Raw genomic sequence first — 24,922 nt, forward strand, 5'->3', positions numbered from 1 at the left:
TACAAAAAAAAGCCGGATCTCGCCTGAAGGCAAAAAACTGATGTGTGAAAGAGGCCTAAGAGGCGAGACTCGAGCAGCTCTGGGTCACCACAGGTGAGGCGTCAGTATGTGACAGGCTGTAGCAGACACTGTCCGCTGGGGGCGCTGTACTGTGCGCACACGTCCTGTCAGTGACAGCCGCGGCCGCAGGAGCTCCGCGCAGCTCAGCCTGCCTGTCACTGACTGTGGCCCGAGCCGCCGCTCCTCCCCGCCCGTGCCCCTCCCGTGACGTCACCGGCCGGCAGCTCCTGCGCACTGACTCGCACATCTCCCCCCGGAGGGCGCAGGCTGCCCGGGGACACCCGGCGGGATGAGGCTGAGCTGAGGCGGCTCTGGAATGGAGAGTGCACTGCTCTGCGATGATGACATCTGTAAGTGGCGGGCAGGGTGGGTGGAATCCCGGCATCACTGTGCGCATCACTGCCACTTCTATCCCGAGTTGCCCATAGCCTCAGCCTGGCATGTTCCGACTATCCCCAGCTGCATGCGGCACACCGATGCCGGTACTCGGGGCGTCTGTATCAGCACTGGCACGCAGTGCCGGCCGGGGATATTGCGCCGGGAATGTCGCGATATGTTGTGTGAATTGCGGCACATCTGTAAGAGCTAGAGCATGAGAAGAGTGGTCAGTAACAACCAATCAGGACGCAGCTCTCCTACCAGAGGACTGCACAGAAATGAGACCTGGAATCTGATTGGTTTGTTGTCAGCTACCTTTCTCTAACATTAGTTTCATACCTGTCCCCCAATGTGTGCGGCTTTATTCCGAGGGGTCATCCCAGTAGATAATCAATGGGGCGAGGTAGAGGGGCACAGCTGCATTTAGGATGGTGGACCTGTTTCCCAGCTTCCATAGCTCCATTTGGGGGATTATCGGCTCCCCAGCGGTCGGGACGCCCCAATGATTAGTGTCCTATTGATAGAGGATAGCGTGTCGTCTTGGGAATAACCTTCCATCCCACTCATATATATGTTTATTCTGGGGGATATTACATACTAACAATCAGTGCACACCGCCCACATGTACCCCCAGAAGCAGCTTTTACGGACACATTGGATGTATATGATGCGCTCGGTAAATACGGCAGTGACGTTCGCCAAATAACCGTGGCTCGTTTTACCAGCATTAAGGACGTTATCTTCACAGATCGCAGGAATAATCGGCGTCCACAAGTTATGGAAGAGATTAGAACGTGCTTTTCTCACCTCTCCTTAAATCTTAGGTTTTTAGTCGGCCACCGTGGATGCGTGTAAATTTCATACAATGGAATGCAGATGCCAGGCAGCGCCGTACCTAGAAAGAAACTCCTGGTCCCTAACTTTTCATGTCTATTGGTGTTTGATATTCTGATTGTCTCCATACTAAAATCGTCAGTGTAGTAACGGTGCTGCCTGGCTCCTGCACGTCAGTGTAGTAACGGGTGCTGCCTGGCTTCTGCACGCCAGTGTAGTAACGGTGCTGCCTGGCTCCTGCACGCCAGTGTAGTAACGGTGCTGCCTGGCTTCTGCACGCCAGTGTAGTAACGGTGCTGTCTGGCTTCTGCACGCCAGTGTAGTAACGGTGCTGTCTGGCTTCTGCACGCCAGTGTAGTAACGGTGCTGCCTGGCTTCTGCACGCCAGTGTAGTAACGGTGCTGCCTGGTTTCTGCACGCCAGTGTAGTAACGTTGCTGCCTGACTTCTGCACGCCAGTGTAGTAACGGTGCTGCCTGGCTTCTGCACGCCAGTGTAATAACGGTGCTGCCTGGCTTCTGCACGCCAGTGTAGTAACGGTGCTGCCTGGCTTCTACATGCCAGTGCAGTAACGGTGCTGCCTGGCTTCTGCACGCCAGTGTAGTAACGGTGCTGCCTGGCTTCTGCACGCCAGTGTAGTAACGGTGCTGCCTGGCTTCTGCACGCCAGTGTAGTAACGGTGCTGCCTGGCTTCTGCACGCCAGTGTAGTAACGGTGCTGCCTGGCTTCTGCACGCCAGTGTAGTAACGGTGCTGCCTGGCTTCTGCACGCCAGTGTAGTAACGGTGCTGCCTGGCTTCTGCACGCCAGTGTAGTAACGGTGCTGCCTGGCTTCTGCACGCCAGTGCAGTAACGGTGCTGCCTGGCTTCTGCACGCCAGTGTAGTAGCGGTGCTGCCTGGCGTCTGCACTCCAGTGTAGTAGCGGTGCTGCCTGGCGTCTGCACTCCAGTGTAGTAGCGGTGCTGCCTGGCGTCTGCACTCCAGTGTAGTAGCGGTGCTGCCTGGCTTCTGCACGCCAGTGTAGTAACGGTGCTGCCTGGCGTCTGCACGCCAGTGTAGTAACGGTGCTGCCTGGCGTCTGCACGCCAGTGTAGTAACGGTGCTGCCTGGCTTCTGCACGCCAGTGTAGTAACGGTGCTGCCTGGCTTCCGCACTCCAGTGTAGTAGCGGTGCTGCCTGGCGTCTGCACTCCAGTGTAGTAGCGGTGCTGCCTGGCTTCTGCACGCCAGTGTAGTAACGGTGCTGCCTGGCTTCTGCACGCCAGTGTAGTAACGGTGCTGCCTGGCTTCTGCACTCCAGTGTAGTAGCGGTGCTGCCTGGCTTCTGCACGCCAGTGTAGTAACGGTGCTGCCTGGCTTCTGCACGCCAGTGTAGTAACGGTGCTGCCTGGCTTCTGCACGCCAGTGTAGTAACGGTGCTGCCTGGCTTCTGCACGCCAGTGTAGTAGCGGTGCTGCCTGGCTTCTGCACGCCAGTGTAGTAGCGGTGCTGCCTGGCGTCTGCACTCCAGTGTAGTAGCGGTGCTGCCTGGCTTCTGCACGCCAGTGTACTAACGGTGCTGCCTGGCTTCTGCACGCCAGTGTACTAACGGTGCTGCCTGGCTTCTGCACTCCAGTGTAGTAGCGGTGCTGCCTGGCTTCTGCACGCCAGTGTAGTAACGGTGCTGCCTGGCTTCTGCACGCCAGTGTAGTAACGGTGCTGCCTGGCTTCTGCACGCCAGTGTAGTAACGGTGCTGCCTGGCTTCTGCACGCCAGTGTAGTAACGGTGCTGCCTGGCTTCTGCACGCCAGTGTAGTAACGGTGCTGCCTGGCTTCTGCACGCCAGTGTAGTAACGGTGCTGCCTGGCTTCTGCACGCCAGTGTAGTAACGGTGCTGCCTGGCTTCTGCACGCCAGTGTAGTAACGGTGCTGCCTGGCTTCTGCACGCCAGTGTAGTAACGGTGCTGCCTGGCTTCTGCACGCCAGTGTAGTAACGTTGCTGCCTGGCTTCTGCACGCCAGTGTAGTAGCGGTGCTGCCTGGCGTCTGCACTCCAGTGTAAACTGGCTGTTACGACCTGCAGTATTTTATCTTTCCCTCCTCAGTCTGGGTACAGGCTTTCATAAATGGCAGCTATATTTTGTTTGCGGTATAACTGCAGGGATTTAGGCTAGTTTTACATTAGCGTTTATGGCCGCAGCGTTGGGCTGCGCACGGCCGCCGCTAAGCCCTGCCACCTGCTGCGCCTCTGCCGGTAGCTCCGTCTACGGACGCATGACGCTGCATGCGTCCTGCGTCTCCTATCTTTAGCACTGGGGACGCAGGCCGTGCGCTGTATGCGTTTGGCGGCGCATGCATCGTTTTGACACTGCGCCGACCAGCGCCAAACGCAACAGGTTGCAATTTGGTGCGCTCGGCGCAGCGTCAAAAGGACGCATGCGCCGCCAAACGCATACTGCGCACGGCCTGCGTCCCCAGTGCTAAAGATAGGGGACGCAGGACGCATGCAGCGTCTTGCGTCTGTAGGCGGAGCTACCAGCAGAGGTGCGGCAGGGGGCGGGGCTTAGCGGCGGCCGTGCGCAGCCCGACGCTGCGGCCGTAAACGCTAATGTGAAACTATCCTTAGTCTTCCTTCAGCTTTTGATAATTGCTCATTTGTTACAGTGCTAAATCATTGATATGGTGACTCCCTCAGTCGTGTGGCACTTCACATAGGAACGTGGCCAGCCATCGCAGCTGGAAAACTCAGCAGTATGCAGGTTCCCCATTACGCTGGGATGGGGGGGTGCATGTCTGTGAATCCCCTCACAGGCGCTCTGCTCATTTGCTGGTGGTCCTATGATCCTATACACCAAATTTTTGGTCAGTTTTAGGGATTTATGTGCACCAGAATATAGAACCTGGCGTGTCAAATTTACTATACTTTTTTTAAACTATATTGATATACGCTTTGAAGAACATTTGGACAGGTGTAGTTTGCAAAATTAAAGAGGTCGTGCTGTGAAAACAAGTTATCACCTATCCTTAAGAAAGGTAATTATTTATCGTGGTGGTCCGACCAGTAGAACTGCACTGATTAAGGCTATGTGCACACACTGCAGATTCACCTGCGGGTCTTTATCTGCAGACCTGCGGTTTGGCCTGCGGTTTTGCCCTGCGGTTTGCCACCTGGACAATGGAATAGGCAGCAAACCGCAGCAGAATCCGCAGAAATAATTGACATGTCAATTGTTTTTGCGGATTCAAAACCGCAGCTTTTCCGCAGTTAAAAATCCGCAGCGTGTGCACAGCAGAATGTTAATCCCATAGGATAACATGCTACTGTACACTGTGTGCAGAACTGCTGCGGCCAAAGCCGCAGCAAAAACCGCAGCGTGTGCACATAGCCTAACAGAATGGGCAATTTTCATCTCTGGTAGAATAGAGCGGAAATGTGGATCTTCAACGGCCCCTTTATTCTCAATGGGACTGCTGGAAAAAAAAACTATGAGGAATGATCAAGCATGCACACCGACGAGCTATAGTAACAGGGATAAAAGTTCCCTGTTCTGCCAATCAGTACCTGTCCCAGCGGTTGGACTCCCACCAATCAATAGGTAATAATTTGTTCTTCCATTACTGAGAAATCAGCATTTGAATTGATATGCAAATTAGGCTGAAGAGCTATCTGAAGCCTCCGTCACTCCAGCTCTATTCCTCGCCCAGCGCCACCTGCTCCTGCTTGACTGACAGCCTCTATGCTGTGTGACTTCAGGTAAAAGAGCCATTACTCAAGCAGGAGGAGGTGGCGCTGAGCAAGGAATAGAGCTGGAGTGGCAGAGGCTTCATATCTACAATAGCACTTGACTCTTATATGCCTATTGAAACACTGATTTCTTAGTAATGTAGGAACGGACTGATTATAGGTATTGTTGGACTTGTCTTTGAAAGAGCTACATGCTTGTATAATTGTTTTTTTTTGGGGGGGATGAAATAATGCTGACAGATTGAAGACCTTTATAGACATAAATGTGACGCTAACAGTGGTGCAATATGAAAGCCTTGGAAAGAAAAGTAATCGGCAAAATTTAGTGCAATTTGCAGTATTTTGAAGCAGAGCGTATGTATCCCAATATGTAATTCCTTAATGTATTTTACACAGTAAGTTAAAACCTTGGATTCTGCCAAAAGCGAATGTACCAAGTATGTGATCTGACGACCTCTGCGATTGGGGAATTATTTTCAGTTTTCTGTCTCTTTATCCTATTTATCCTTCACTGCTGAAGTCTGACTTTTCATTAGCATAATGCTGTACTTAGCGCAATGTTAGAAATATTACAGTCATGTTTCCCTTCACTATGGTAATTGTCTGCTTGTTGGGTCTAGAGAAAGCTAACAATTATTAGTAGAACAATAGATGGTGTCACGCGTACTTGGCGGCTGAGGTGAGATGTTTCTAGCTACCAGTCTGCTCTGATGAAGGTAAAAGCTCCTGTTACATTTCCTTCTTCCTCGTGGATATTTTCCTTTGTTTCAGTCATATACAGGGTGCCCCTAAAGTCTGAACACATAGAAAGTGAACCTGTCACCGGACCACCTACTGACAGTCAGCCGGCCAGTCAGGGCTTGGGGTGCGGTTATAGCGGCCTCTGCCACTCTTTATACTCAGAGCGTGACTGAAACGGCGCCGAACCCTGTGACTTAAACCGGAACGCTGCCGGGGAAATAAAGTTAATTTTCTCCCCGCAGCGTTCGACTACATGTCAGCATTGGGCAGGTTAGTAATGCTATTAACCTGCAGATTAGCTACATATCTGCAGGTGTGGAGACACAGGAGGTTAGCGGGTGCCCTGGTCCGCTAGCCGAAATCGCATGCACCAGGGATCATCCCACCGAATGCCCGCTCTCCTTATAACGTGGGTGTAACGCTACGCAGACAACACAGGTGAGGGTAAAACAGTATGGCAATACTTTATTGACCCACAAAACAGGCAGAGCATGCATAGAACAGTCCCAGCAAAATAACCAAGATGGTGCACATTACAGATTCTTACGCTTCCTCTGACTCGCCAGGATAAGAACAGTTGTGACTTCAAATCTTCCAAGGCCAACTACCCCACCTGTGGCACGCACTGATAGAAGGTAATGACAAGCTTAGGGAGATGACAGTCCATTAAGGTAGAAGGCTAGTTAACCGGAGGGTCATAACCTGACTTCTCTGAACATCTTCATGGAGTCAGGCGACCGGAGAGTCCCATTCCTAACTACCCCAAATGTATCTATGGATTGGTGATGGCCAGTGGTGCAGATCTGTATTCTTCCTTAGGGGCCATTATCTCGTAAGCTGGCATCCAGATTCAGTAGAATGACAAATCTGTGTCCCTCATGATGGAGTCATGATGTCTTGGCTGCTGTCATGTAGAGAGTCTCTTTCTTTGGATCTCTGAATCTCTCAGCTGTCTGTATGTCTGGAGGTAAATCTGTATATGGAGGTATCTATCCTTTTTATAAATTTCCTTCAAGTCAGCATTCACAGGTAAAGGGGAAGAATGATGATGAGACCAACTCTCATTGTTTGATTATGTAATCTATTTGCATAGTTTTTCCTCCTCTGTTTTTCAAGTCAACAAACTAGCTGGCTTGAACAACATATAATCAGCATATCAGCAAACATCACTAGTCATTTAGGATAGCAGCACAATATGCTACATCAAATGTCAATATTACAGGCTTACATGAACAAAAGTCGTGTGTTATGAATGAGTCACCGAGGAGGAAAAAACAAAAAGCAAGCTAAGCCCAGAAAACCGGAGAGGTTGGTAACTAGCGGATTGCAGACCCCTGATCCTATCCACAACAACTAGCAGTAGCCATGGAGCGTGCCTACGGTGGTCCTAGACGCCTCGTCACGGCCGGAGAACTAAAGAAAGAAAGGGAAAATCTAAACTGCCCCAGAGCAGACCCCAAAGCAATAGACAGCCCCCAACATGTATTGTTGGTGAAACAAGATGAAAACACAGACACAGATAGAAAGGCTGAGCAAACGATGGGGCCCTCACTAACTAGAAAGGACAGGAAAGAAAAGCCGCTGTCTGCAATCACGCAAAAAACCCTGCCAAAAATAATGTCCAACACGTCTGATAGAAAAAGGCCCTGAAGTCACTAGACTTCAAAACACTGTATCAGCACTCAGGTATATTCTGAAGACAGAGCAAAAGAGATCAATTGATCAGAGACAAAATGGGGATTCAGCCCAGTCCCAGCCAGGGCTGGCTGAACACAAAAACCAAGTAAACCAGGCAAAAACTCATATGAAAAATAGCAGAGAAAACTTAGCTTTAGGACGGCAGGAACCAAACTGGAAACCAGAAGCCACAGTCAGGAAAAATCACCAGCAAGAAACTAGGGAGTCGGCTGCCTTAAATCCAATCAGAAACTCCTGATGTCCAATCGCAGTCCTCTTCCTCAGGTGGCCGGTCTCTGCCATTTAGATCAGCTTCATTACCTCTCTTCACCAACAGAGGGAGTCCAGATCGAGAACTCACTACTCCTCTGTCAGCACAGCCAGCTCCATAACCCTCACCAGAAGCCACAGGCAAACCCGAAAATGAGCTCACAACAGTCGTGTGTTTTCTTGACCAACAAGGAAGAAACACATAAAATCAAAAGTCAACATATAGATAAGTCTATTCTCTTAGCTTACTGAAAATAGACATCTGGTTAATTAGGATACAATGCTGTGTTGTCACAGCATGTTAATAGTGTATTTTCTGGTATCAGGTTGCTTTTAATTACCCTCGACTTGGTCTTCTCTCGGCTTTGTGCAGTGGATGATTTTGCAAACTCCCCTCTCCCGCTCTCTGACCACAATCTTCTTTCATTCTCTATCAAGAACTGCCAGGCTGCTCAGGTCACCCCCATTGCCCATACTTATAGAAACATACAGGCCATTAACACCCAGAAACTTATGAAGAACTTGCAGTCTTCAATGGCCCCTATCTCCTCCCTCTTATGTCCTGATTCTGCATCGAAGCATTACAATGAAACACTTCAAACTGTGCCCTGGATGAATTTGCACCCCCTGTAAATAGAGTAGCACAACACAGACGGCAACAACCCTGGCACACCTTGCAAACACATTTCCTGCAGTGGTGCTCCAGGTGCGCCGAACGTCTGTGGAGAAAATCCAATCTACACGAATATTTCATCCATTATAAGTTTATGCTTAGAACATACAACACTGCCCTTCACCTCTCCAAACAAACCTATTTCAACACCCTCATCACCTCACTGTCCAATAACCTTAAACGTGTCTTTGACACTTTTCATTCTCTACTCAACCCAAGAGTACAGGCCCCAACCATGGAGCTCCGAGCTGACGATCTGGCCAATTACTTCAAAGAAAAAATTGACCAGATCCGACAGGAAATTATCTCCCAATCACCTCATACCATGCACTGTCCTCCCTCCCCCACTGCATCTAGCGCACTCTCTGATTTTGAACCAGTCACAGAAGAAGAAGTAAGCAGACTCCTTGCATCTTCTCGTCCAACCACTTGCACCAGTGACCCATTTCCGTCACATCTCCTCCAGTCCCTTTTCCCTGCTGTCACCCCTCACCTAGCTAAAATATTTAACCTCTCTCTCTCTTCTGGTATCTTTCCCTCCTCATTTAAGCATGCCATCAAACATCCACTACCATCCCTCGACCAAAACTGTGCCGCTAATTGTAGACCTGTCTCTAATCTTCCCTTCATCTCTAAACTCCTGGAACGCCTGGTCCACTCCCGTCTTATCCGCTATCTCTTTTATAACTCTCTTCTCGACCCTCTCCAATCCGGTCCGCTCTTTACACTCTACTGAAACTGCCCTCACTAAAGTCTCTAATGATCTACTAACAGCTAAATCAAATAGTCATTACTCCATGCTAATTCTCTTGGATCTCTCTGCAGCATTCGACACTGTGGATCATCAGCTCCTCACTATGCTCCGTTCCATTGGCCTCAAGGACACCGTTCTCTCCTGGTTCTTCTCCTATCTCTCTGACCGCTCCTTTACTGTATCTTTTGCTGGTTCCTCCTCCTCTCATCATTCCCTTACTGTTGGGGTTCCTCAAGGATCGGTTCTAGGCCCCCTCCTCTTCTCCTTGTACACTGCCCCTATTGGTCAAACAATCAGTAGATTTGGTTTCCAGTACCATCTCTATGCTGATGACACCCAATTATACGCTTCTTCTCCTGATATCACGCCAGCCTTTCTAGAAAACACCAGCGATTGTCTAAACACTGTGTCTAACATCATGTCCTCACTATATCTGAAACTGAAACTGTCAAACACTGAACTCCTTGTGTTTCCTCCCTCTACTAATGTACCTATACCCGACATTGCCATTTCCGTGTGTGGTTCCACTATTACTCCCCAGCAACATGCCCGCTGTCTTGGGGTCATACTTGACTCCAAGCTTTCCTTTGCCCCCCACATTCGAACACTGGCTCGCTCTTGTCATCTGCACCTCAAAAACATTTCTAGAATTCGACCTTTTCTTACTTTTGACTCTGCAAAAACTCTTACTGTTTCTCTTATTCATTCTCGTCTCGACTGTTGTAACTCTCTTCTAATCGGTCTCCCTCTTACCAAACTCTCCCCCCTCCAATCTGTCTTGAATGCTGCAGCCAGGATCATATTCCTCGCCAATCATTACACCGATGCCTCTACCTTGTGCCAGTCATTACACTGGCTTCCCATCCACTCCAGAATTCAGTATAAACTTATTACCCTCACCCACAAAGCTCTCCATGGCTCAGCACCACCCTACATCTTCCTTGTTTCAGTATACCACCCTACCCACGCCCTCCGTTCTGTGCTGATCACCTGAGGTTAGCATCCTCAATAATCAGAACCTCCCACTCCCGCCTCCAAGACTTTACACGTGCTGCGCCTATTCTTTGGAATGCACTTCCCAGGTCAATACGATTAGTCCCCAATCCCCACAATGTTAAGCGTGCCCTGAAAACGCATTTATTCAGACTGGCCTATCGCCTCAACATATTAACCTAATCTATCCCTGTGTGGCACAGCCAAAAGTTTTACCATAACCAGGTTCCCCGCATCATGTTCCCACATGCTTTATGCATCCATTAGCCCTCTGTGTCTGTACTGTTACACACTTAACATTATGGCTGGTCCATACAATCAGGGCAACTGTTACCACCCACCCTTCGTGTCTACCTCTTTCCTCATAGACTGTAAGCTTGCGAGCAGGGCCTTCACTCCTCTTGGTATTTGTTACAATCTATGTGATTATTGTTATGCTGTAATGTCTATTGTCTGTACAAATCCCCTCTGAAATGTAAAGTGCTGCGGAATATGTCGGCGCTATAGAAATAAAATGTATTATTATTATTATTATTATTATTATTATTATTATTGTTATATTTTTGGATTGGGGAACGTGGTGATGTGGAGTGGTCTCCTTATTCATCTGACTTTAATGCCCTTGACTTCTTTTTCTGGGTTATGCTAAAGGAAATGTTTTCAATGAAAATCACAGATATTACACATATGATTTACTCAAAAAGAATGAATATGCTAAATATGACGGCAATGTTCACTTGAATTTTGTAAAGAGCATCAATCTTTCCATCGCAAATGATGGAAATCATATTGAAGAATTAATTTAATAATCCAATTGCATAAAATGTTAATAAATTTCATTTCTTGAAATATGCATTTTTGGCTGTGTGTCTGGGCTTTAGGGACACCCTGGATGAAGTAGAGCAAAAAACAAAAAATCTAGGGACCGTGGTGCAGCAGTCACATTGGTATTCCATGGTAATCCAGAGCCCTGCGAACCTCCTCCAACCTGCTGGCCTCACCGGTACTTCTTCTGATTAGTTGATCTTAATAACCCATAATGCGATTCACATGTCTGTTTTTAGTCGATGTCATGGATGAAAATTGCCCGTAAAGTCAATGAGCCCCCTTTCACACGTCGGTGTCTCCGGTACGTGAGGTGACAGTTTTCTTATGTCCCGGAGACAAATGAATGGGTCTATGTACATGTGCGTGTGTTTTCACGGACCGTGTGTCCATGTGCAAAACACGGAGACATGTCCGTTTTCTCACGGACCGCAAAACATGCCGCACACGTGCACACAGAGAACAGTGCGAACGGACGGCTGCCAGGGAAGTGGCGCTACTGTAAGCCACTGTAAGCCGCTGTTCCCCGGTGGCTGGTGCTGAACACGCCTGTCATTATTCTCCCCTGCTCTGCCGGCGAGCAGGGGAGAGTGAATGAAAAACCTGACGTTGGGTCCCCTTTTTTTTGTAACCAACCTGACAAAATTCACAGGTGCGGGCAGCTATTCTCAGGCTGGTAAGGGGCCATGGGCCGGCAGCTGTCCAGAAAAGATGTATCTATTAGATGCGCCAATTCTGGAGTTTTGCCCCATTCTTTCCACTTTCCTTCTAGCGGTGGCATGTGGGGTAAGGAAGGGTTAATGTCACCTTCCTATTGTACGGTGACATTAAGCCCGGCTTAGTAATGGAGAGGTGTCAATAAGAAAAGTGACCTGCCGGCAGCTCCAGTAGTTCATGGAGCAGCGCAGACGCGGAGGTCACTTTTCAATACCAGTCTATTGACTTGTATCACAGCGTTTTTTGCTGCAAAGTAATAAAAAATGCCGTAAAACTCACTGTGCATGAAATTACCCTTAGAAGTGAAAAAAAACTAATTACAAGACTACAGAGCTAATATGTAGATGTTAAAGATGCATTTACATCTTACAATTATGTGCCCACTAATTTGACCGTAATGGTCTTTATTAGGAAAAGTCAGATAATAACGATAGCAATGATTTTAATATAGGACAGATCAATTTAAATATAGGATACATTTATTACTGATCGTTCTATGTTTTAACACCAGGCAATTACCATTACAATTGCGCTGAAACGTACTAATTGCACCAATAATTGATACCTGTAAATCCACCATAAGCAAAGAAATGGTCACAGAAAGTCTTCTGGGGGCTTTTAACCCATCTGACATTGTGCTTATACTTCAGCGTCTCTAACAGCAGCCGAGCAGCTCTGGTAGTAGAGAACTCACTCCATTTTTTTCCCTCTATTTATTTTTTTATGTGTCGTATCTATTTACAAAGGACATTGTACTGCCGAGAGTAATAATTTTTAGGCAAGCCTAAAAATATTTTCCCCCTGACGAACAATTGTTTTACTCATTCTTTGGTGAATGTTGGCCTGTTTAGACAGGCCAATAATCAGGAAACAACCTTTCCTAGGAACGGAGATGGAGATAGATGTACCTCAAGACGTGTGCACCAATGAAGAAATATTCAAAGGTGTTGTCACCTGTTTTATTTTTTTTATTTGTTTTTCCTTCAAATATTCATGCAGCAGGTTCTTTAATAAATCACACCTTACCGCTGCCTGTCTCTACCTCAGCCCCCCACCAATCTTCTGGCTTCCTATCTCAGGGGTAGGTGTTGTGAGTTCATTTTCCCCTTCACCTTTGATGTCTGATGAACTCCCTCTGCTGGTGAAGCGAGGTAGTGAAATTGATTGGGATGGGAAGAACCTGTCATCTGAACAGGCGGAGTGTGATTGGACATCTGGAATTTGAGTGGATATAAGGCAGCCGACGCCCTGCAGGGTTTGCTGGTGATCCTTTCTGCTCTGAGCCCTGGCATCCAGTTTTAGTTCCTGTCTACTAAAAGCTAAGTTTTTGCGCTGCTATTATTCCATGAGATTTTGTCTGGTTTCCTTAGTGTTTGTATTCAGCAAGTCCTGGTTGGGACTGGCTGAATTCCATGTTTGTCTCTGATCAGTTGATCTCTTTGCTCTGTTTTCAGAATATACCTGATTGCTGATATAGTGATTTTGAAGTCTAGAGACTTCAGGGCCTTTTTTCCTATCAGACGGTTGGGACATTTTTGTAGGGTTTTTTGCGGATTGCAGCCAGCATCTTTTCACGGCTACTGTTGTGGTGAATAGGATCAGGGGTCTGCAATCTGATAGCTACCAACCTCTCCGGTTTTCTGGACTTAGCTTGTATTTTTGTTTTCTCCTCCTCCGGTGACTCATTCATAACAGGGAAGAGAGAGTAAGGTGTGAGGCAGCTGTATGATTGCTGCAGCCAGTTGATGACCACAGCCTCCAGTCACTCCTGTACTGGGCTGCCACTAGGAATTTCGGGGCCCCATACTTGCAAAATTTTCATGGCCCCCTTGAGATTCCGCCCAGGCTCCACCCCAGTCCCACCTCCACCCCTCGAACTGTCCACAGTCCCACCGCTCTCTCTTGGAAAAACTCCACTTCTCACCAATCACACATTAACAGTTCCCATCTCCAGCAGCTCGTTTTGGCCAAAAGATTTTTTAAATCTGCCACCACGACAAGGTAGACTCTTTTGGCCAGGCCCTACTCTACTCTGACCTATTAAACATTTGTTAAAATATTCAATACAATTTAGGTATATTTTTAATTTATTTTTCAATTTTTAAAATGACCAATAATATCACATTCAAAGGGACAAATACCACCGCACCATGCCCAGACCACATATTACCACCACAGTGACAGAATAATAGCACATACAAGGGACAAATACTACCACACCATGATCAGACACCATTTTACAACCACATGGTGACCAATAATACCACATACAATGAACAAATACAGGCACACCATGACCAGACCACATATTACCACCACAGTGACAGAATAATAGCACATACATGGGATAAATACCACCGCACCATGCCCAGACCACATATTACCACCACATAGTGACGGAATACTATAATACTGATCATTATTAAAAAACATAATACTATCACCATAAGTGCCATTATACACAGGAGATCTGTACTTAGTATGCAGTGTCTGTGTACAGGTAATACAGTGATCACTAGTGACAGTATACACAGGAGCTTTGTATATAGTGTCATTGTACAGGTAATACAGTGATCACCGGTGACAATATGCACAGGACCTCTGTATATAGTGTATAGTGTCAGTGTACAGGTAATACAGTGATCACTGGTGACATTGTACACAGGAACTCTGTATATAGTTTCCCTGTACAGGTAATGCAGTGATCACTGGTGACATTGTACTCAGGCACTCTGTATATAGTATATAGTGTCAGTGTACAGGTAAAACACTGACTCGCCAGTGACGTCTCTTGGTGAAGTCCTTCAGTTTTGCTTTTCATCTTTCATCCAGCACAGACCGCAATCACGTGTTCCAGCCAATGCTTGTCTCTGCAGGAAATATCACAGTTATCTGGAGCTCCGCTTGCAGAACATATTACTTAATTTTTTCCCAACTTCTACACTACACCAGATGAAGAAAAAAAGGCCACACAGTGTCGCTCTGCACAGTAACAGGACCTCCCCCCATTTAAAACAGTATCCTCAAAAAAATAAAATAAATACATCTCTTCAGTAATAATATCCCTTAATTAGCCTCTATGGTAATAATATCCTCCATCCTGGCCCCCGTGTGTCTCATTCCTGGCTCCAGCCATATGTTCTCTCATCCTGCCCTCATGAGTATCCATCCTGCCCCCATATGATCTCCCGATCCTGCCCCATCTGTCTACATTGTATCCATCCTGCCCCATCATCCTGCACCATGTGTCTCGCATCCTGCCCCCTCCTGTGTCTCGCATCCTGCCCCCTCCTGTGTCTCGCATCCTGCCCCCTCCTATGTCTTGCATCCTGCCCCCTCCTGTGTCTTACTGTCACATTCTGCCCAGTGTCCATTCTGCCCCCTCCTGTGTCTTAATGTCATATTCTGCCCCCGTGTCTCACATTCTGCCCCCGTGTCTCACATTCTGCCCCATGTCCATTCTGCCCCCTCCTGTGTCTCACTGTCACATTCTGCCCCCGTGTCTCACCTTCTGCCCCATGTCTCACCTTCTGCCCCCGTGTCTCACCTTCTGCCCCCGTGTCTCACCTTCTGCCCCCGTGTCTCACCTTCTGCCCCCATGTCTCACATTCTGCCCCAGTGTCTCACATTCTGCCCTCATGTCCATTCTGCCCCCGTTGTTGTAAATTCTCTCTCTGGCTTCCCTCTGGTGATTACTGAAGGTAGTGGAGCTGATCTGATTGACAGAGGCTTGCCACCTTATAATGGACGATTGGAGATCTGGGGTTTCTGATTGGGATTTAAGACAGCTGACTCCTTCTATCCCTGCTGGTGATTTTCTTACTGTGCCTTCTGAGGTCTGATGTTTCCTGCTCTGTCCCTGCATGGTTCAGCTAAGTGGTTTATTTGCTATTCTGTTTGCATTTGATCTGGTTTTGTCTATCTCTGCTTTGTGCGGGTCAGCTAGCTCCGGCTGAGGCTGTGCTGAATCACCGCCCATATGTTACTGCTTGTGCCAGTTTGTTTTGTCCCCTGTTATATTGGTCTCTTTTTGCTTTGCTTTCAGAATATACCAGAGTGCTGATATAGTGGGGCGAAGTTGTGCGACTGGAGTGTTTTTTTTTGTGCATCAGACATGTTGGCTTTTTTGCATTGTTTTTTGCGTGATTGCAGACAGTGTCTTTCCTTTCCTGTCCTGTCTAGTCAGTGTGAGCCCCATCATCATTTGCTCAGTCTATTTTTCTTCCTGCATATGTGTTTTCATCTTTGGGGTCTGCTCCGGGGCAGTTTAGATTTCCCCTTTCTTGCTTTAGGCTTAGTTAGCTCTCCGGCTGTGCCGAGGCGTCTAGGATCATCATAGGTACGCTCCACGGCTACGCTAGTTGTGTGGATAGGATCAGGTGTCTGCAATCCGCTTAGTTACCAACCTCTCTGGTTTTCTGTGGCTTAGCCTGGGCCTGCTATCCTCCTCGGTGACCCATTCATAACACCCCGTGTCCAGTCTGCCCCCTCCTGTGTCTCACTGTCACATTCTGCCCCCGTGTCCCACATTCTGCCCCCGTGTCTCACATTCTGCCCTCATGTCCATTCTGCCCCCAAGTCTCACATTCTGCCCCCGGCTTGCCGGCGCCTCTTTCAATAAAAAAAAACACGTTCTTACCTTGCCGCGCTCCTGCGGCGAAGCTCCCTCCACGCAGCTGAAGCGCGCACTCACCAGCGAATGACTATGACATTAGACGCCGGCGACGTCCGCGCTGCGGCGGACGTCAGCTGACAGCCTCCGATTGGCTGACGGCTGTTAACAATTGGTGCTAGGGCCCGGTTTAGCCTGCCGGTAGGGCCCGGTGAGCAGATGAGTCGGGGCCTGTTGTGGGCCCCCTCTGCCCACCGGGCCCCATACGCCAGTCAGGGCAGTAATGCCCTGATGACGGCTCTGCTCCTGTAGCTAGTGATTGGCAGCAGCACATGTCTGTATGGTCAGAACAGGATGCAGAGAGTCTGGCTCTGTACTTCCTGTTACGTTTGCACAGGAATGGAATTTCCCTTGTAACAATTCCCCTAAAAATAACGTGATCTAGATAAGGAAATGTGGCCATTCAGGGATGTTGGCTTTTGCACAGATCTTATGTTTTGCCTTCCCTTATCTAAGAGCTCATGTAGTGTACGGAGCCTGTATGGTTCTTGTAGAACTATAGGCACATACAGGCTCTGTCAGACGCTATGTATACATGTTCTTATCTGGAAGAATACCTCCGTGTATATGGAGTCTGATTGAGCAAGCAGAACAGTCGTTCAATAGCCAGTTTAAACAGGCCGACCACACTTCCATGCACATAGAATGATTATTAAGGGGGTTTTCCCACAAGCAAAGTATTTTTGGATTATTAGATCTTGGAATAAAAATAAGTTCCACAATTGGATGTGTTTAAAAAATGTTCCTGTCCTGAGATAGTCTTATAAATGTGCCCCTGCTGTGTACTGTGTAATGGCTGTGTCTGACTGTACATGAACATGGTCTGATCATACACAGCTCCAAGGCAGGGGAGGAAGCAAAAAAAGAGTATACAGACAGAACAACCAGTGATCACCGCTCTTGGGCAGGGGAGGAAGCAAAAGAGAATACAGACATTACAGCAGGGGATCGCAAGTGATTCTTTTTGTGAGGCAAAACATTTTCCTGCCTGTTTATAAGCAATGCTTTACCTAGTAGAATTGTTTGTGATCCCCTGCTGTCCTGTCCGTATCCCTTTTTCTTTTGTTTCCTCCCCTGCCCAGGAGCTGTGGTATATCCAACCAAGTTCCTTCAGGATCAGACCCTGAGACATTAAAATGTTGAGTAAAATTAACTTTGTGGGAAAACCCCTTTACTGGTTGTTCTGTGTGCAAATAATTTATCTAGCAGAAGCCAATGTGTTTAAGAAAAGTGAAAGCTGAAAACCCCTTTAAACAGCACAAGCATTCTTGGTTGTGTATGAATGAGCGGAAAAACGGCTGTTTGCCAAACTAGTGATGTGTAAGGTGTATGCTTTGTCTTTCCAAGAACAAAACTGGCCAGTTGAAATAGAGCACGTCCACTCCTCGTCTTCTGACATCTTCTAGTAGGGAGAGTCAGGAGAACCTCATACACATAAGGTACTCCACTGGCATTGACCAATATACACCCAATGTGTATGGCCAGCTTAACAGTGGAAAATGCACCCCCATTGCTTATGATGTCCATATACCCTAATAGAATGATTGAATCAGGAAAATGGGTATTACTAGCGCACTAGATTTACATACTATTTTGTGTGTGTCTGGTGCCTCCTGATGATACTGCTGTGGAGGGGCGAGGTGTGCACTGACTGAGGTGCACAAGCCTGAGGACTGAGGGCTGTGTTTTCCTAATTTTCGTTCCTGTCTTCCCTTGAGCCCTCACACACAATGGCAGCCCGTCAGCTCTAATTGATATCACTGGCCACTGTGACACTAAAGAGCTGTAGAACGGAAGAGCGGCTCCGGGCCCAGCAGTGGCTTGGTATACGTCCTGATGGAAACCAACATGTTACATTGAGGCCCATTTTATTGTTTCTTACCAGTGCTGAAATGACCAGCAGTATACAATGAGTCAGTGTATAAAGGGTTAAGAGACGAGATAGATAAAATCCTCCCATAGTATCGCCTTATCGATCCAGCGTTTTCTGAGTCTTTGCTTTTACTATCACAATTTATAGGTGGTTGAGGTTGTAAAATGCCAGGAGTGAATGAATCCAATATTTCACTGTAGGTTTATAGGCATAAGAATCATCACTATGGGGCTTGTAACGATCGTTCCTAATGGTCTTCAAGCTTGGCCATTAGCAAAATACACGTTCGGCAATGTACCGTAAATGGAGGGTATTTACAATGAGAAACATGGCTTGTGTTATGAAACTTATATAAGTAATACGAGAACTACACGTTATACCCTAACAGACACCGACATAAGAGGGCCCCCTTCATAGACCCCTGTGTAGCTGCACAAGATGTGTCAATGGTACGTCCACTCCTCCATTATACCTACAGGGGCTTTTATAACATCCCATTCTAAATCTAAAGGTGTTAATTTGGGGTTGGTCCCTTTTTGTTGCTAAAACAGCTTCTACATCAAAAACTGCCTATGTCTGGCAACAAGACAAGAAGATCCGATGATACATTATTGAGGTTCTGTTTGGTGGCTTTAGTGTCTTTTTTTTATAATTTTCCTCTTATGAATAAAATTGCCCGAAATATGCAGATATGAAGCAAACCTAAAATTGTGGCATTAACCTCTTGACAATTGCTTTGTTTCAGTGCTTCGCTCCGAGCAAGAATTTCACATTGCAGCCAAGTCCAACAACACTGAGAAGATGCTGCAGCTGATGAAGAAAGGGGTGGATGTCCGAGCCAAGAACAGTGTAGGTACCATGTCCCTTCCACTTTATTTTCGGAATATTGATTTTACAGTTGTTTGCTATGAATGGATCGGCTATGTGAGTAAAAAGTGGGCCACTTACCCTTAGTAGCCAGATAAGTTATCGCTTTCATAGTCGAAAGGGGCTTTGGAAGGTGAAAGCTGGAATCTGATTGGTTGCGTCTCATTTCCCTTTTAATGCATATTCCACGATCTCAAGGGGTAAGAACTTTTTAAACAACTTTTCATACGTAAACCACAACTGCCCATTGCTGTTTTTATAGCATGTGGAAAATTGTCAAAGTTCATGGAAGCCTAGTGTAAGTGTATATCACCGCCGCGTGCGTGTGCAGGAGCATGCACCTCTCAGCCAACCGGTCATTCATAACTGTGAAGTGTGTTGTTCCATACTTCATAGCTGAAAGAAGTTGTAATAACCGAGAAATCTAGTGTCCTTGTTGGAAGGGTGGGGCAGGACCACAAAAGATTTCTGCAAGCACCAAGTCAGGATTGTCAGTTTCTTCACATTGACACTTGGTCTTTATACTCTTCTGTCTCTAGGCCTCGCAGACACGTTATCATGGTCTCTCTGTGTCTTCTTACCTTATGTTTCAGGTAGATAGGACAGCCCTACACTGGGCAGCAGGTGCTGGACATGAGCAAGCGGTCAAGCTGCTGTTGGAGCATGATGTTCCTGTGGATGAGGAAGACTGTGTATGTATCTGCTCTGTCTGGAAAAGTGTAAATTTGTCTGACAGATCTGGGGGAATTTATTATTCTACCTGCACCTAAAAAACTGTCTCCAAAATGTCTCAAAATTTGACACTAATGGTATTTTGCAAAAAAGTTTACAACTTTTTGACATTTAGCACCACTCCAGATACCTTTTTACAAAAATATGCAAATTAATTTGGTGCACCTTACAATCAAAGTGTGGTGATCCTAAACCGTAATCAATGAGCTCACTTCCTACATTTTCGTGTATAAATCAATTGAAGACTGTTTCCCGTTCTTCTCCAATTGGAAATGGGATATTTCTCTTTTCCAAACCCATGCCAAGCTTATATACTATAGTAAAACTGGGCAACATCTCTGTGTGTCGGATGATTTCTAATTTTTCTTTTATTCTGGGTCAAGTTTGGAATGAATGCTTTACTACTGGGAGCATGGTTCGGACATCTTAAGATTCTTCATATCCTTGTCAATGCTGGAGCCAAAATCACCTGTCAAAACAAGGTGAGTGTCAGTAATATTCAATAAGTGTCATGTGTTCATCACATAATAAGAAAATTGAAAGGGCTTGAAAAAGTACCTCTCATTTCTCTGAGCCGCGAAGTGTTCATACATCCTCTTTATGTATTATGGGGCCTTATTTCCAACTACAAGTTTGGACACCGGCTGTAAAAGACACCAGTATAGCCACTGGCTGCAAACGACACCAGTATGGCCACCGGCTGTAAAAGACACCAGAATAGCTGCCGGCTGCAAAGGACGCCAGTATGGCCACCAGCTGCAAAGGACACCAATATGTCCAACGGCTGTAAAAGACACTAGTATGGCCGCCGGCTGCGAAGGACGCCAGTATGGCCGCCGGCTGCGAAGGACGCCAGTATGGCCGCCGGCTGCGAAGGACGCCAGTATGGCCGCCGGCTGCGAAGGACGCCAGTATGGCCGCCGGCTGCAAAGGACGCCAGTATGGCCATCTGATGCGATAGATGCCAGTGTGGCCACCGGCTGACTGCTAGAGTGCAGAATCTAGAGGTTTCCTACCTTAAAAAAAGCTTTGTATAATACTTTGTTTATAAGAATTACGGTGAGAAATATGACCTTTACCATGGTTTCAATATAGATACTGTATAAGACAAACAAAGAGAGGAGGAAGCATCATTGTGAAAAATCCCTTCACGAGTGGGCACAGAGCTTCTATAGCTTGACTCAGATCCCCAAATAACCAAGCATAAAAAAGAGAAAAGGTTGTGATTTTATTTAGCCAAGCCTAGCAGAGATATGAATGCTACGTTTCAGCTCCTCCATCAGGCCATTATGACGTGTCTGCTTGCTAGATAATACCTGCTGTATTACTTATTGTTTGGCTAGTAAAATATGAACTTTCCTTGTAATTTGCAAAAACTTTTTGAAAGTGGAATGAATACATCCTTTTAAAGGGAAAAATCTCATAAGGAATTGGCCTATTGTTTAAATCAGATTTTTTTTGGTGTTTAAATGTATTTTTATTAATTAAAGTATTTTTTTAGATATCACTACAGTATGTTAAAAAACAAACCTTGGGGCTTTTCCAGACACATGCACCTTGATCTTTACAGAAAACTTTTCAGGATTCTTATTATTATCCCAGGCAGGATTACAATCTGAGGTTACACCTCTATACGCAGCTGAAGTTTCTATTTTTCTATTTTTTTTTGTGTGTTTTTTTCAATACAGATTGTAATATGAAAAATATCTGATCGCTATAGATTTTATATGTAAAAACAAACATAACAACGTACGGTAAGTGGTTTTAGGATGGCCATGAATAGGAGATCGAAACACAAGTTTCCTAACCGTTTTTTTAGGCGATGATGTAAGGCCATGCAGAGACAAAGATGTTTTGTACCTTTAAACACCATGATCTTGTTTCCTACGCTCCAGATTACAGCTGGAACGTGTGGCTGACAATCGTCGGAGTCATTGGCTATGTCCAGCATTAAGCTTCCATTGTCCTACATGACATGTTCGCATTGTCATTTACTGTACTAATCGTTGTATGTGTTGAATTTCCAGAATGGCCTAAACTTGCTCCAATGCGCAGCCCAAAGAGGTCACATCAAAGTCATGGAGTTTATTATGGAGGATCTGGAGGACATCAAGCTAGATAAGACTGATAAGGTAAGTGGGATAGCCTGACTTGTTAGTTAATATTATGACTGCTACAGCAACCATGAATGAAGTGTTGATGGTCTGTCTAGAGACATCAGAGACATGGAAGAGACATAGTATTCTCTATGAGAAAGCTGACGAATGACACGAAGGCCGGCAGCTTATCTTGGAGGAAGCCATGTGATTGGCAGTTCGAAATCAGACGTGTGATCGAGATATATCCTGATTATTAGTCGGCCAGTGCCCCATACATATTAACCGTTGGCCGAACTCATCTATATCAGCGGGTTCAGTCTACATTAGTCTAATCATTAGTCTAATGTGTTTGGGGGCTACTGATAGCTCAATGTCCCAAACTGCTGAATGAGCACAGTATTCTTGGCCTAGAGTTGTTCTTACAGTGGCTGTCGGTGTGGGCTGATAATGTCTTTATCAGTTTAGGATCCGGACAGACCAGTTGTGAAGGTGTGAAGGGTCATTATGCCGGTGGTGTTGCATCTACAGCTAATTTATTGGCAATGTGATTGTTTTGAAAGCACAAATTCTTGTATTGTGAGAATAAACATCAGCCGGTACTGACGGGCAAGCTGCGAGGCGCGTGCGGTATAACACACCCCGGCCTGTGAGCAGAGAGGGATCCATTTACAGAGCTCTTGTACGGGACACATCACCTGACATTACATCTCACAATACACCACACGAAAGAAGTTAAAGGGCTTGTCCTCTACTAGACCATGCATGCTTTATCATTTCAGGGCCCCATGCAAAGTAAAAAAAAAAAATCTATTCTTCCATGGCAGCACTGTTCCTGCAATGTTGGCTCTGCTATTCCCGACGGGTCATATGGCCTTGTTGTTACTTGACTTCTGTAGCTGATCAGCAGAATAGGTTGTTTTAATTTTAAATGGGGGCTTGAAGTGATTAAGCCGGAGTTGTCCAGTAGGAGAAAATGTATACTACTGCCTAAGGGGTGAGCAAGATAACACTTATCCGTTGGATATGTGATAATTGTTTTCGTTGAAGGTTTCACACCACTCGGATCCCCACCAATCACCAGCACAGGAGACTTCCCAGTCTATGGTACTGAAAATACAAGTGCTCACTGCAGTGTGCCCGCTTTATGGTGCCCATCAAAAAGAGTTTTTTTTTTTAAGTATGAGGCGGTGTTCCTTCCTATATTTTGTCTCTTTTTAGCTGGATCCATTTCACTTGTGTATTCTCTGAGTGGGATAATAGATTCAACCTTCAGAGAATCATAGAGGCACATCATCTATGCAGCACAGAGCATTTCAGGAGATGCCTTCACTAAGCAATGTAAAGGAAGGATTGTGTGTGAAGAGGGCAGCATATTAGTAGATTCAGCAAGCCATGAACAGTAAAGTCATGTTCCTGTTATATGGCCTCCACACTTTTAATTAAAGCCGAACAAACTCACCAATATCGATGGGATTAGCCCACAGAATTAAGCCCTTGCTCGTGTCTTTTTATTGGAAACATATGAACGCTCCGTAAAGCCAAATGTTCATTTATATAGGGGGTAGGTGGGGTAGAGATAGGATGACATTTGTCAGCCAGCCATCCAAGGTGCATGGCCACTTTTATGCCTTGTTCAGATATTCATGAGTCGCATACATTAAACTGCTTAACAGACATCATCACTGTCGCCATTGGGACTCACAATCTAGATTCCCTATCAGTATGTCTTTGGAGTGTGGGAGGAAACTGGAGTACCCGGAGGAAACCCATGCACACATGGGAAGAACATACAAACTCCTTGCAGATGTGGTACTTAGTATGATATGAACCCAGGACCCCAGCGCTTCAAGGCTGCAGTACTAACCAGTGAGCCACCATGCTACCCATAAATGCATGTTATATTTGTGTTTTTCACGGACAGAGCACGTACAGTTGTGGCCAAAAGTATTGACACCCCTGCAATTCTGTCAGATAATACTCAAGTTTCTTCCTGAAAATGATTGCAAACACAAATTCTTTGGTATTATTATCTTCATTTAATTTGTCTTAAATGAAAAAACACAAAAAAAATTGTCCTAAAGCCAAATTGGATATAATTCCACACCAAACATAAAAAAGAGGGTGGACAAAAGTATTGGCACTGTTCGAAAAATCATGTGATGCTTCTCTAATTTGTGTAATTAGCAGCACCTGTAACTTACCTGTGGCACCAAACAGGTGTTGGCAATAACTAAATCACACTTGCAGCCAGTTGACATGGATTAAAGTTGACTCAACCCTCTGTCCTGTGTCCTTGTGTGTACCACATTGAGCATGGAGAAAAGAAAGAAGACCAAAGAACTGTCTGAGGACTTGAGAAACCAAATTGTGAGGAAGCATGAGCAATCTCAAGGCTACAAGTCCATCTCCAAAGACCTGAATGTTCCTGTGTCTACCGTGCGCAGTGTCATCAAGAAGTTTAAAGCCCATGGCACTGTGGCTAACCTGCCTAGATGTGGATGGAAAAAAAAATTGACAAGAGATTTCAACGCAAGATTGTGCGGATGTTGGATAAAGAACCTCGACTAACATCCAAACAAGTTCAAGCTGCCCTGCAGTCCGAGGGTACAACAGTGTCAACCTGTACTATCCGTTGGCGTCTGAATGAAAAGGGACTGTATAGTAGGAGACCCAGGAATACCCCACTTCTTACCCCGAGACATAAAAAAGCCAGGCTGGAGTTTGCCAAAACTTACCTAAAAAAGCCTAAAACGTTTTGGAAGAATGTTCTCTGGTCAGATGAGACAAAAGTAGAGCTTTTTGGGCAAAGGCATCAACATAGAGTTTACAGGAGAAAAAAAAGAGGCATTCAAAGAAAAGAACACGGTCCCTACAGTCAAACATGGTGGAGGTTCCCTGATGTTTTGGGGTTGCTTTGCTGCCTCTGGCACTGGACTTGCTTGACCGTGTGCATGGCATTATGAAGTCTGAAGACTACCAACAAATTTTGCAGCATAATGTAGGGCCCAGTGTGAGAAAGCTGGGTCTCCCTCAGAG

At 46.2% G+C, this 24,922-nt stretch overlaps 1 protein-coding gene across 2 annotated transcripts in view; it reads left to right on the forward strand.

Annotated features, from left to right (window-relative positions):
* Positions 1-244: 244 nt before the first annotated feature.
* Positions 245-24,922, forward strand: part of ANKDD1A (ankyrin repeat and death domain containing 1A) — a 51,443-nt gene continuing 26,765 nt past the window's right edge. Inside the window, exons 1-5 of one of the 2 annotated variants that reach the window (XM_073568838.1) lie at positions 245-410; positions 18,934-19,037; positions 19,649-19,747; positions 20,171-20,269; positions 21,815-21,919. In XM_073568838.1, the coding sequence (XP_073424939.1) occupies positions 377-410; positions 18,934-19,037; positions 19,649-19,747; positions 20,171-20,269; positions 21,815-21,919 (441 nt within the window). In that variant the 5' untranslated portion in view covers positions 245-376. The remainder of the gene's footprint in view (positions 411-18,933; positions 19,038-19,648; positions 19,748-20,170; positions 20,270-21,814; positions 21,920-24,922) is intronic. The other variant, XM_073568839.1, reaches the window with a different exon arrangement.

Source organism: Dendrobates tinctorius, unplaced genomic scaffold (genome assembly GCF_039654945.1).
Source record: "Dendrobates tinctorius isolate UK_male_01 unplaced genomic scaffold, ASM3965494v1 ptg000022l, whole genome shotgun sequence".
Taxonomy (NCBI): domain Eukaryota; kingdom Metazoa; phylum Chordata; class Amphibia; order Anura; family Dendrobatidae; genus Dendrobates; species Dendrobates tinctorius.